Source organism: Molothrus ater, chromosome Z (genome assembly GCF_012460135.2).
Source record: "Molothrus ater isolate BHLD 08-10-18 breed brown headed cowbird chromosome Z, BPBGC_Mater_1.1, whole genome shotgun sequence".
Lineage (NCBI taxonomy): Eukaryota > Metazoa > Chordata > Aves > Passeriformes > Icteridae > Molothrus > Molothrus ater.
Window position 1 is genome coordinate 38,275,970 of NC_050511.2, and position 12,505 is coordinate 38,288,474.

Consider the following 12,505-nt stretch of genomic DNA (forward strand, 5'->3'; position numbering starts at 1 on the left):
TTCACCAAGTGGAAGTGAAGAATAAATTGGATATTATTAAATATTTTTGGAAGACTGTTGCCATTTCATTTGTTTAAGGTCTTCCCTTCTTGTGCTTGTCCAGTAGAACCTAAAAGGCTCTATTATATTTGGACACTCTAGAGAGTGCTCACCAACATAGAAGTTCCTCTCCAAGGCCTCATGTAATCCAAAAGCATATCACCATCTGTGTAACTGTAGTCTTCCACTGATCTGTTTTACTTTATGTTTACTGATGAATTGTGTAAGCAAAGTCAATGAAGTTAGACAATTTTGTAAATATTCAGGTGCATAATTTGACCATAGTTGTAAATGCAAAAGCAAGCTTAATCACTAGTTGTTATACAGCTGCTGCCAACACAGCTACCAATTTACATGCTGAGGTTTTTGTTTGCTTTAAATATTTAATACTAAAAAAAAATTATTAGTATATAGTATTTAAATATTAAATATTTAAATATTTAATACAAAAAATATTTTTTAAATATTGGTTCTTGGGATATGATGCTTATCTAGATAACTGTTTTCCATTTTCAAAATCACATTTGTTGTCTTTTGTATTTATATAGCTGTTACTTTTAATCAAATGTTATGTGGTGTAAACTTTCAAAGTAATTTTTCTAAGGGCCATAATCCTTTGTAGTTTGAAACTCAAGAAGGATTGATTTCTTTTGAAAATGAAACTTACACTTTCTATTGACTTGCACATTCATTCAACATAATAATAAGCATTTTTCTTACCTTTTGGATAGTATTATTCCTAATGTTATTACAAAAGAGTGAAAAGTTAATCTCTCATTTGAAAAATGTGTCTCCAATAAACACTTCAGGCCAGGCACATGATACCACTTCGTGATTCTGGCCATTTCTTCTTCTCTGATATCTCTAGCTCCTTGTGATTGCATTTAAGGACTTCTTACTGATTTCAGTCAGATATAAATATTTTCTACTATTTTTGTGGCATGGATGTGAATAAATTATCTTTTTGCATATTTACTGGGGTTTTTTTTCTTCATCCTTCTGAAAATATGTTCTCATGCTTTCCAAAACTGGCGTGTAAGAGAGAAAATCTCAGTCCTGGCTCTTGGTCTGGATTGTGAGTCTGTACTGAGGCTTGGGCTGGTTCTAACTTGTGTTTTTATACAGAATATTAAACATAAATTATAGCTATTTGTTTCTTCTTGCCAATCATTTCAGGAAGGAAAAAATCAACCAACTTCACTCTTCCCAAGCATAAGCTCATTCTTCCATTACTTTTTTTGCTCCCTGATGATCATATGATCATTTGTGCTTTCTCCTGACAAGTGGAAAAATCTGCCCCAAACTTACCAGCTGATCCTATCAATTTTTGATCCATCAAATGAATATCTTTTTATACTGGGTGAAAGCCACTCATCAAACTGATGATCAGACTGATGTTTCTTCTTATTATGGGTACTTGGTAATATGTTATAGTAAGTAGCCTGTCATAAGCTACCTGTAAAAAAAGAGGTCAGGTAAGAAAAAAATTGTATAAGTGTCATTTCAACAGGCAGCAGCTCTGAAAGGCAGCATGAGCAAATCTTAACATTGAAGAGGGAATTTGTGGCACAGCCATGCTTATACAGGTTGAGACAGACCTGTGCCTGTTTTCTCACAGAATTTGAAAGAAACCTGCAGGGATAAAAGCACCTATGAAAAAGATCTTGGCACATGTTTTGCTGGTGATCATGAACACCAGCACTCTCATCCAGCACTCTGATCTCTTCTATTAGGAAAGCAAAGAGCATTCTGTTCTGCAGAATAAAGCTGGTGTTGACATTTGTTTCATCTCCTGGGCCTTATGGCTGAACTGCATCTTGTGTTTATTCATTAAGTCAAGCCACTGTTGATATCTAGCTCTAAATTAGTCTCTGAGTTCTCTCCACTTGTGTCAGATCCATTCTGTCCTGAGGCAATGCCTCTGACTGCTCTGTAGGTGTTTGAAGAGTTTTATTCTATCTGATAGGAAATGTGCTATCAGATGGTGTCTCACAGTCTCTGTGTAAGTTTTCATGACCACCTGGCACATCAGAGCATTTAATTACCAAGGGCATCCTAGTGCATTGTACTTTTACTCAGGCAACGTACTCATCTGCCCAGCAAACAGAAAGCAGCGTCTTCTACCTCCTTCAGAAATTTTCCAGTATCTAAAATGTGCTAGATAGCATCTTGAATATTTTGAGACAGCTTGTCTTTAGCATTATGGTAGACTTTAGCTACCAGGTTAGATGCAGCTTTTGTAGGTCAGTGTAACAAATTTTCAATTTTTTTACTGTCAATGTCTGGTAAATACAATAAGCATTGCTTTAAAATATTGCTCTGAATTCCTGATAGCAGAGAACAGGGTTACATTCTAAATAGTTACACTCCTTTACAGACATTTTCAAGAATATATATACAGCCTTTGCAGAGGAATGTATATATGTTTTCTGTATGGAATTCTTCACTACCATCATCCAGATGCAATACTTCTTTCTGGTCAGTCCTAGGATTTACACAGGCACAAAGTCAGAGGAGGAAGGAAGTATGGTTGCCTAATTTAGAATAATTGTAGTTATGAGAAAGATTTCAATTTAGTATGGATTCTGTATGTAGCCTGTGCTCAAACTCCATTTTTCAAAGTCAACAGACGGGGCTATTTATAAAGAGAAATGAAGCAGTTTTATGTTTTATGTATGCAGAGAATGATGAAAAGTCATGTATGGAATGTCAGCAGGTATTCCTTCCAGGAGACTGATCCAGAAGAGAAATAGCTGGATTTCTGCTTTCCTACAGTGGGTCTGCAACGTTTACACAGCCTAAAAGAACTGGAGTTGCCATAGAATAAGAAAACAATTACTGGTACTGTTCTTTCAATGTTGAGGGAAGATCTTACTGGAAAGATATTTATGAATGATAACATGGAAGAGGACTGTGTCAGAAACACAATGTGAAATTCAATTTGGTTTTTTTCTCTCTTTTATATCAAACAGTTACATTTTATGAAAATTTTGTGTATAGTGGATTTCATGTGCCCAGGCATGAAATAATGTCTGTCATAATAATGTCTAAAAAATACCCTGATTTAGCACTCTGGACAAAACTTTAATAAGAAACTCTGACACAGATATAAAAAAGGAAGAACCCCTCCCTCAAATGAGACACAGATATGGAAAAAAATTTGATCACCAAGTTCTTGAAATCATCCTGCATGAGTGGTGTGGTTTGAAGGATCTTGCCTCGCTGTGGCCCACATTTCCCCTATTCTGCAGAAATGAAAGGAAAGACATTTGGTTTTGAAGACTGGCCATTTCAAAATCTACATTTAGAATTGGAGAGGTTGTTTTAGTCACAGGGTTAGGCTCCTAAGACAGGCAACTGTTCTGACAGACTACTGTTAGTTGGGATATTTTCTGAATGGAAGAAAAACATCTAGATGTTCTTCAGTACTATGCCTGTGAAGGCACTTCTTACAAATTAAGAAAAAATGCTTGTAAGTTCCTCTTTAGTTTCAGTCTGTGCTCTTTAGAGCCTAAAAATCCTTCGCACTTAACTGTTGTAGATTTGTGGCATACCAGATACTGTATTGCATTTTAAATCAGGCAGTAAGTACTATTTTTTTTCTAGACATTATTGTCTGTAAACCTCAAACCTGGGTGCAAAATACCTCCTCTTTTAATATTTGAACTACATTTCTTCCAACCCAAATGGAAAAACGAAAATCAGAACACTTTCTGCAGCAGTCTATTGCTTGTAAATGAAAAAGGTTATTCTTGCAAGGATAGTCATGTAAGCTGTTAATCCAAAGTTCAGGTAAAAAAAAAGAGAAAGCTCTAGTTGAATGTAGTGACTTCACTGTCTTCCCGTGCACTTCCCCTTCCCTTAAAATGTTGGTTTTGTTTATTTTTTTTCTCTTTGTTCATAAGGTGTCTGCACTGGAAAATGATCATGCAACCTGGTGTTATGCTGGCTGTAAAAGGACTACACCAATCTACTGATGAATTTTATTTAGAAGAAAATTGACTTGTTAGACTGTCTAAGTCAATTTATATACTTATGGTGAAGAAAAAGACTAAACTAGTCACGGGTGTTTAAAGTTACTATGCCACACAATGCTTTCAACTATCAGAACCTGTAATGTTACTTACTTATCCAAAACTTAAATAGTATGTTTCCATTTTAGGCCCAAAAAGGAGAGCACAGGAGAAGTGAGTGAGTCTGGAGCCTCTGTTGTCAAATATGGTCTTAAAGCAGAAAAAATCTTCATGCAGGTTCACTATTTGAAGGTGAGTGTTGTCAGCTGATTTTTACTGAGATTGCTTTATGAATATCATAAAGACTTCAGTCTTCTAGATATCAGAAAATTCATAGCTTCTGCCTTAATTTTTTGCAGGGTTATTTTCTTTTACGATCTCTGGCAAGGAAAATAGGAGAGGTCTCATACCTTGCATCTTTACGGAAATTTGTCGTTAAGTTCCATGGGCAGCTTGTCCTTTCTCAGGTATTGTGCTTCTTCCTCACCTTTGAGAAAAACAAACAACCCAAATGTTTGGATTGGCTGCCTAAATCTGGTTGTGATGTAAGGCAAGAGGCAATTGTAATTGGCAATATAGGTAAAATTCCCACCTGGTAGAAGGCAGAACATTTTTTTTAACAGTGACACTTGAATCACACCCTGCTAGTATCCAATAATATAAACAATGAGGGATATTTTTTTAACATTATACTTCAAAAGGCTAATGTTAATAGGTACTGATGTTCTCAAAGAAAGGGTCATTTACCATACTGGAATTATTGCCTGTGATCTTTTAGCTTGTGGTTTTTGGCTGTGATCAGTCAAGTCTTTTCCCTGATTCCTCTCTGTTTCTGAAAGAGAAGAAATTATACTTCTGAATATATTTATTTTATTTATTTTCTTTCTCTGAGCATGCTGTTTCATTCAATGCTTCTAATTTCACCATATTTCTTATAAGGACAAAGCCAAGTAGGGTTATAAGTAGAAATTTACCTCCTGCTAGATCTTTCTGTAAAAGTCATGTAACTACCGGCTCTAGTTTTGTTTTGATTTAGAAAATTACGTAGCTCTCTGAGCCCAGAGTTCTCAGAATCCTGTCACTAGTGATGAATCCAGCTCACACAAATAGCAGTGCAGCTTCAGTAATGCTGTGAAAACAACCATTCATGGGGGTGTCTGTGAACCAGGTCACTGAACTCATTATGGTAAAAAACACGCCTGGAAGAAAACTCACAACACAACAAATATTTAGCATTGCTAGAAGAGCAGTGTGATAACAGTGAGAGGCAAGGGAAGAGGAGAGAGAAGGGCTATGAGTGACTTTCTGAAACCACCTTCTTTGCTGAAGGTTGAAAGGTCTTATGCTTGAAATTTTTGAGGATATTCAGGACAGTGATAAATGTTTCCTTGAAACACTGAGTAAGGCCTCTGATTTTGTGTAAATGAAGTCTAACACTTGCTGTTTCTTCCAGGCACAGTGTTTTTGCTTGCATGCATTCTGTTTTGAATCTTACTCTTATGGGGTGAGATGTATGCCCAGGTACCTTACAAATAGCTTACAGACTTGTGATTTCTTTTGTATGCCAAGTCACCCAGAAATTAGGAGCAGTAGCTCTTAACTCAGCATTTCTGCCCTGTGGAGGAATGTTTGGGGTTTTAAGGGAGTTAACACTGCTGCAGCTATTTCCTGTGCCATGTTATTGAGACTGTAAGCAGCTACATTTGGCATAGTGTGGAAAATGCCAATGACTATATTGGGGCCTTGTCTATATATTAGGGTATCTAAAATCATAAAAATTATCCCTCACTATTACACAGCTGGAAGAATTTTGAAAATTACAGAAGTCATAAGACTGCTAACAAGAAGAAGCCCAGTGTTTTAAGCTGTTGGTAAAAAAGGTGCTCAGATTTTGGTAAGAAAATTTTAGCTTGTTGCTCCTGGTTGATGTGGGGTGAATTGTGTAAGTAGACTGTTTGAATGCTGCAAAATGTTCAGCAGACTGTACTACTAGCCATGGTAGCTAGCTAGCAGATATACAAGAGACTTCTCCCTTTGTCTAGCTATGACATGTCAATTCGTAGCTTACCTACTCTGGTCTCCTAAGATTAAATACTACACCCAGAAACATCCATTTTGGTTATTGGATAAAAGAACTGCTCAGTGTTTTGTAATTGAATTATTGGAGCAAAAGTTAAACTTTTGTTTCTTCAGCTACTTTTTATTTGGATACGTGCAATATGTCCATAACTATGTGCTCAATATGTAAAGAAAAAGAAGGGTACTTTTCTTCATTTAGAAATATAATATGGTGGAGAAAGAGTGTGGTACATTAAAACTTCTATTGTTTGCTTTTGTGCTTTTTCCTTGTCTATCAGCCTAAATCCAGCTCCTAGTGAAATTATTGGGAAAAGAGCCTTAATGTAATACTGGTTTTTGGTCACTGAAAAATGCAAATGTGATAGGCCTATATCCAATTAAAATGCATTTTCTGTCTTTGCAAGAAATCTTTAGCATTGTGGTTTTTGTTGGGGTCTGGTATAGGTAGATAAGGAATCACAGCAGGAGTTGTAAATGCAGAAGCAATGAAGTCAAGTTAGTACAAAGTTTCTTATTCAAGATCCTTCTTGAACAAACATGCTGTCAGTGATTAGATGAATAAAAGATTAAAAATAAATAGAGGTGCAGATGGTAAGTTTAAATATTATAGTGCTATACTTTCACCTTGTCCAGAATCACTGTAAAAGTTCCCAGGTTTAGGAATTGTGGGAATGAGGGAAAGTAAAACAGTGAAAAATTGCCCACGTTATGAATACTAGTCTTGTTTTAAGCGGTGTTTGTAGTAATTTTCCCAGATGGGAGCTGCAGGTGCAAGGAAATTACTTCAGATGTTGAACATTAATCAGTTTGCCTTTTTCCTTCATTTTGCTTGCATACTTAGTAGAGTTTTAATAGTAGCTTTATTTTAGTTGAGTTAGCAACAGATGAGTAACGCAAATCTGGAATCTTTGAGAAGGATTAAAAAAAATATTCCATTTTTATTTTTATGAGAGAATTGACTTACTAATTGCTTTGAGTGAACTTTTAAAATAATGACTGGAGTGTTTTGACTATAAATAAAAAGAAAGAAGTGCAAGTTGCTGGTATGCCTAACAAAGTTAAAGCTGTTGTTCCATTTCATCTTGAAACAAAAACACCTTGGAAACTGAATTGTTTGTGGAGTTTGATTTTCGTGTGGTTCTGTCTGTTATAATGGGCAATAAACTGACTTTTGACTAAAGCTAGACAGAGGTTGCATTAACTGAGGCTAACACTGTTAAGCTGTCTGGCTGATGATTGTGGCCTGATAATAAAACATATAGTGGGGGGAGTCTTGCTTACTCTAGACAGGAAGTTGTCTCTTTGGAGGTGCAGTCTGGGATTGTCAACAAAAACCAGAACAATGTCTAGGGAAGGAATTCCAAATAAACAGGAATCTAGAAGGGTGCTCACTGTTTATTTTTCCCTCCCAGAAGGGACAAATTAAAATTTGTCACTTAGTTATGTCATTTACAAACTGCATATTTTTTAGGAATAGTTTAACTTTGAGTGGATAATTCCTTCAAGGAATTATTCCTTCAAGAATGTACGTCTAGTCGAAGTTTATTTGTTGCCAAGTGAATTTCCATTTGCACTATCACTTTCAGTCATACATCTCCACTGTTTTTATCCACCCCATTTTATCCAGTCAGAGAATTTAAACAAAAGTATCTGTTGGTTGTAGACTACTTGAAATGTCTGGATTTGAGGTTTTAATATGAAGACATAAGTTGTTTTTTAATATTGAGTGTTCTTTTTTTGATATCAATATGTGTAATCAGGGAGAGGTACTTGCCTGATGCTCCAAACCAGTTCAAGGGCAGAAACTTGCTGGCCATTGCTCAAGACAAAAGTTGGAGTAGTAATAAAACATCTTTTGGTATGAAACAAAAGGTCTTCTAACACCACATATATCTAGTTAATGCTTTAACTAGTCTTCATTTCCAGTTACTTCTTTCAACCTACTTCTCAGTTTTTGGGCCCTGGCTCTTTCTTTTAACTCAGACACAGTGCATCCATTAACAGAGCAAAGAAAATTTCTCCTTGATGTCAAATTCATGTCTGTACCCAGATTTGATCTGCCCAGCAGAAGCCCTGAGTTAAATTGAGGGGCTAGCAGATCCTCAGTAAATGTGTTGAATTCATTTTTTAAATGGTTTTTTCAGCTTGGCCAAATGTCAATAGAATTCCACAAACTGCAGAATAACAGTTTCTTTATATAGAGAAAAGTTCTTTTCTAGCCTCGGGGTCTCTAGCCAGGTAAGAACAGGAATATATAAGAAAGTGATATTATTTAATCAGTTTGTTAATATTGCAGCACAGTGATAGCATGTAGTTTATAACTCCTACATTCTTTATACCTTCACTGAAATACTTGCAACAAAACCAAAACAAACAAACAAAAAAAACCAAAACAAAAGCAAAAAACCCCCACTATGATTTGCTTTATAGTCTGATCCAGAATTTAGTTAAGATTACCATAGTCATCCACAAGCCTTTCCTTCAAAATGTAAAATAACTAAAGCATCTTAAAGAAGTGGCATCAAATCTTAAAAACCCCCACATTATCCTCTGACTTTTCTCCTGGACGCTTCTGAACCATTTCATTTGTGGAGGAAGAAAAAGTAACCTCAGAGTAAAATTTCACTCCAGATGGTTAAAATGACAAAATTATAAACAGCTGAAAAGTCAGACCTATAATGACATGCGTCATGCAGACTTGTTAATAGGCAATGTTAAAAGCCATGCTAATATGAGGTAAGTGGTAATTTGCTTTCCTACTCTGTTTTGGAGCGTTGAAATTTGAACAGTTAAAATAAGATATGATTGATTAATCCTAATTTTAAGAAGGTCTGTAGAATGCCAGTGCCTTTTTCTTGATGCTTGGAAAACAAAGGAGATACTTAATTTCATAGTATAGTATACAGATTATAAAACTATCTACTGTGTGATTGATGATGAAAAGTTGATGGAATCTAACCAGGGAATCTAGCTGCATTAATGTACCCACAGTGCAAATAGTGTGAAGGATAATCACTTCAGGTTTACTATACACACACTTTTGAAATAGCTCTAACTATGATCTTTCTTATAACATATCCTTTATTTACATGTAAGCTTACTTTGTATCTCCAGCAAAACTTCCACAAGTGGAAGGAGACAGTATTTCTCTGTTTATATACAGACTAATGTAAGGTTTACATACAGCAAAACTACAAGTAGTTGTATGAAATAAAAGGATTTCACAGATCATCAGCATCATGTCTGCCATGTGACTGTGACTGGGACAAAATTACTCCTGTCACAGTTAATGATGGTGTTCTTGCCACAGCAGCACTGAGCCCAGCACTATGTAGTTTACTTTTTGTTATAAGCCAGTTTTGCAGTCACTGCAAAGCAGCCTGAGTCTCACTTATAATCTAAAGAAGGAAGCCTTAACTGTGTTACCGGTAGTTTCAATTTGCAATCAGTCTTTGTTTCCCTAAAAATGCCATACTCAGACAGAGAAACAGTATCACTTGTTGATTGTTTTGGCATGGTCCATAAATAAAAGATTTCTGCCTTTTAGGAAACATTCTTCAAGACCTTAGAGAACAACAATTGGCAGTTGTTGTACAGTACAGTCAGTCTGTACTTGTATACTGAAGTGAGGAACAATATTAGCCTATGAAACTTGTCTCCACAAAGATTAGTATTAATAAAGCAGATGCATTGGTTTTATGAAATAGCATATAAATTAATAATTCATATTAATAAATCCTATTATTATGTGATTGTTCAAAGGAGTGTATTCTGTCAAAGTGATTGTCATTAAAATCAAGTTCTGTAGAACATAGGGTGACAGAGAACCTTTTATGATGTCAGGTGTAACTTTCTTAAGAGAGCTTATCATACTGGTATAAGTGAGGATGATAGTACTGTTCTTCCATTGGCATTGCATTTTCTTTGTAAAACCATGAAAGAAACTCTAGCTACCTTTTATTTGAAGAATTTACTCCTTAGTTAACATGGTTGTCAGTAATATTGCAAATTTTGTCATGGAATGAGGAGTAGGTGTGGGCTAATCAGGCGTGTGCACTAAGGAAGAAAAAGCTTTTTGTAGTTATGTAATTAAAGACAATGTGATAACATAAGCACAGTGAAGAGAGTATAAATACCCTTAAATTTGGTGTTTCTTAACTTTTGTATGTTAATCTGCAGCCTTTAATAGTTTTAAATATAGTTTGTATGTGTGTAAAACATAGGAAAGTGGAATTGTGTTAAAATAGTCAGCAGGCTTTTCAAGCCCATTTTCTTTCAATGTTGACACTCCTTGCTTGAGCGCGTTGGAAAACTGACAATATAGTATATATGGTATAAATAACAATATGCATTATGCTGTCATTATATCACCATGGTGGATATATAAACTTTTTCTTATCATTCTGTTATTTGTGGTCTTAAATCTCTCACTAGCAGTGTAGACACAGGGTTATGGCTTCATAAACATACTAACTGTGCTCCTCTGTTCATTTTCCAGGATTTTCTTAGCATGCTGCTGGAAGACATTCCTAAACAAAAACAGTAAGTAAGAACTGGGCTAGAAAGGCCAAAGAAATATGTAGAAATAAGATTTTAATATGTGCTAGCCAGAAATAGTGGTAGCCTGAAGATTCCCATTACATACATACACAAAAAATTATGAGACTTGTTTATCCTATACCATGCTCTCCCCAGACTTGCATATCAGGTCAGAGGTGATGTCAAGTGTTCACTATGCAATCTGAAGTGCCAGGCATAGCTGCCTGCTCAAACTAACCTGTGATTCTCCTGCCAGCTGTTTTTGGCACATGGTGCCCTAGAGCAAGGATGCCAGAACTTTGCTGAGAGTCTGGGATATCAGAGAAGATGGATTTTTTCACGTAGTCTGGTACCATATCCTCTCAGTCATAGATTGTGCTGCATGAGGAAAGATGGAAAACATGAATGTAAATGGAGCATTAATTGCCTGACATGTCCTTCAAAATACTCCTGTGTGTGACTGTGACTGATAGAAGATGATTGTTGTTAGCAGCACTTTGAGGCTTATATTTTGGGTTGTTCTGTGCTATTCTAGACTGTGATAGAAATAGAGAGTCTTTTGTAGAGGAGTTTTACATGTTACAGGTTTTAAAAATATTCACTTGAAAAATACAGTGTTAAACGCCAGGATCGAAAAAGTGTTCATAACTCTGTGTGAGTGCTTTGGAGTGGAAAAAAAAGATGATATTCACAGAGGTCAAATGTATTGAGTTTTTTAGTGAAATACTTCTCTTCCTGATGGTTGAGAAACAGAGAAGCTAGTTACCATTGAGAAAATATGTTTTGTGGCATCTCAGGTTTAGTTTGGGTACTTTTAGATTCTCCAGTGATGTAGTAGATAATACTCTCTCTATATGATTCAATATAGTTTCTAGCCCAAGTATAATGGGGTATATTATATGGAATAGATGTGAAAATGGTTTTTTTGATTGGTATGATTATAAATTGGCATGTTAAAAAAACTTCTGTTTTCCTTCCTTTTATTTTTTACTTGTGTTTCTCTGAACTCTAAACCCAGTGCAAAATGTTGTTGCATAAGCATCCATTTTTCTGCCTAAAAACCATACTCAAACTTTCAATGAGACTAATGCAAAAGAACTGTGGCTCTATTTGTGATGTATCACATTCCAGAATGTATGAAAGAAATTTCAAATATATGGTAATTCATTTTACAGTCATGTATATAGCATATCTGAACTATTTATTGACAAAATTACTTGACAGATATCAGCAGCAATGCAAAGAATCTTGAAGGCTTTTATTTTTATAAAAAGAATCTTGAAGGCTTTTATATGCAGAAGGCTTTTATTTCTTATCTGCTGGGAGGATGTTTTTATTTCATTCTTGAATACATTCCGTAGCTAGTACAGAAATACTCACCTAAGGTTAAAAAAAAGGGAGGAAAGATAAAAATAAAATATTTTTAGAGACCATCTGCTGATGACTGCTTTTTTGCACAAAGTTTGATGTAGGAATGAAGTGCATTTCAATATTAGAACAAAAATACTGTGTAGCACATAAAGCCTCTCAGGCTTGTGCAGTTCTACCAAGTAAAATTTAAACTGTTTAAACTACACTTCAAACTTGACAAATAATAAGCACTCTAATACACTGTAGTTTGTGATGGAGGCTAGTCTTAATCATAAAAAAAATAGAAGTAACGAGATATTTGCAGTAGGTAATGAAACCAAATCTTGCCCTCAGCTGTGGCAACAGTTCTATGTAGAACTTGGCTTATGAAAGACTTTTGTAATGAGAACAGGATGAACATTGGCAGAAAACTATCATGAAACAGTGTGGAAATTTTCTGTAGTTATTACACTGTAGTAGTGTAA

General features: G+C 35.4%; 1 protein-coding gene across 4 annotated transcripts in view; it reads left to right on the forward strand.

Moving 5' to 3' along the window:
• The window catches only part of AOPEP (aminopeptidase O (putative)), a 185,159-nt gene that overhangs the window by 70,857 nt on the left and 101,797 nt on the right, over positions 1-12,505 (forward strand). For all 4 annotated transcript variants that reach the window (XM_036403072.2, XM_036403070.2, XM_036403073.2 and 1 more), the window contains 3 exons: positions 4,202-4,304; positions 4,412-4,519; positions 10,630-10,673. In XM_036403072.2, the coding sequence (XP_036258965.1) occupies positions 4,202-4,304; positions 4,412-4,519; positions 10,630-10,673 (255 nt within the window). The remainder of the gene's footprint in view (positions 1-4,201; positions 4,305-4,411; positions 4,520-10,629; positions 10,674-12,505) is intronic.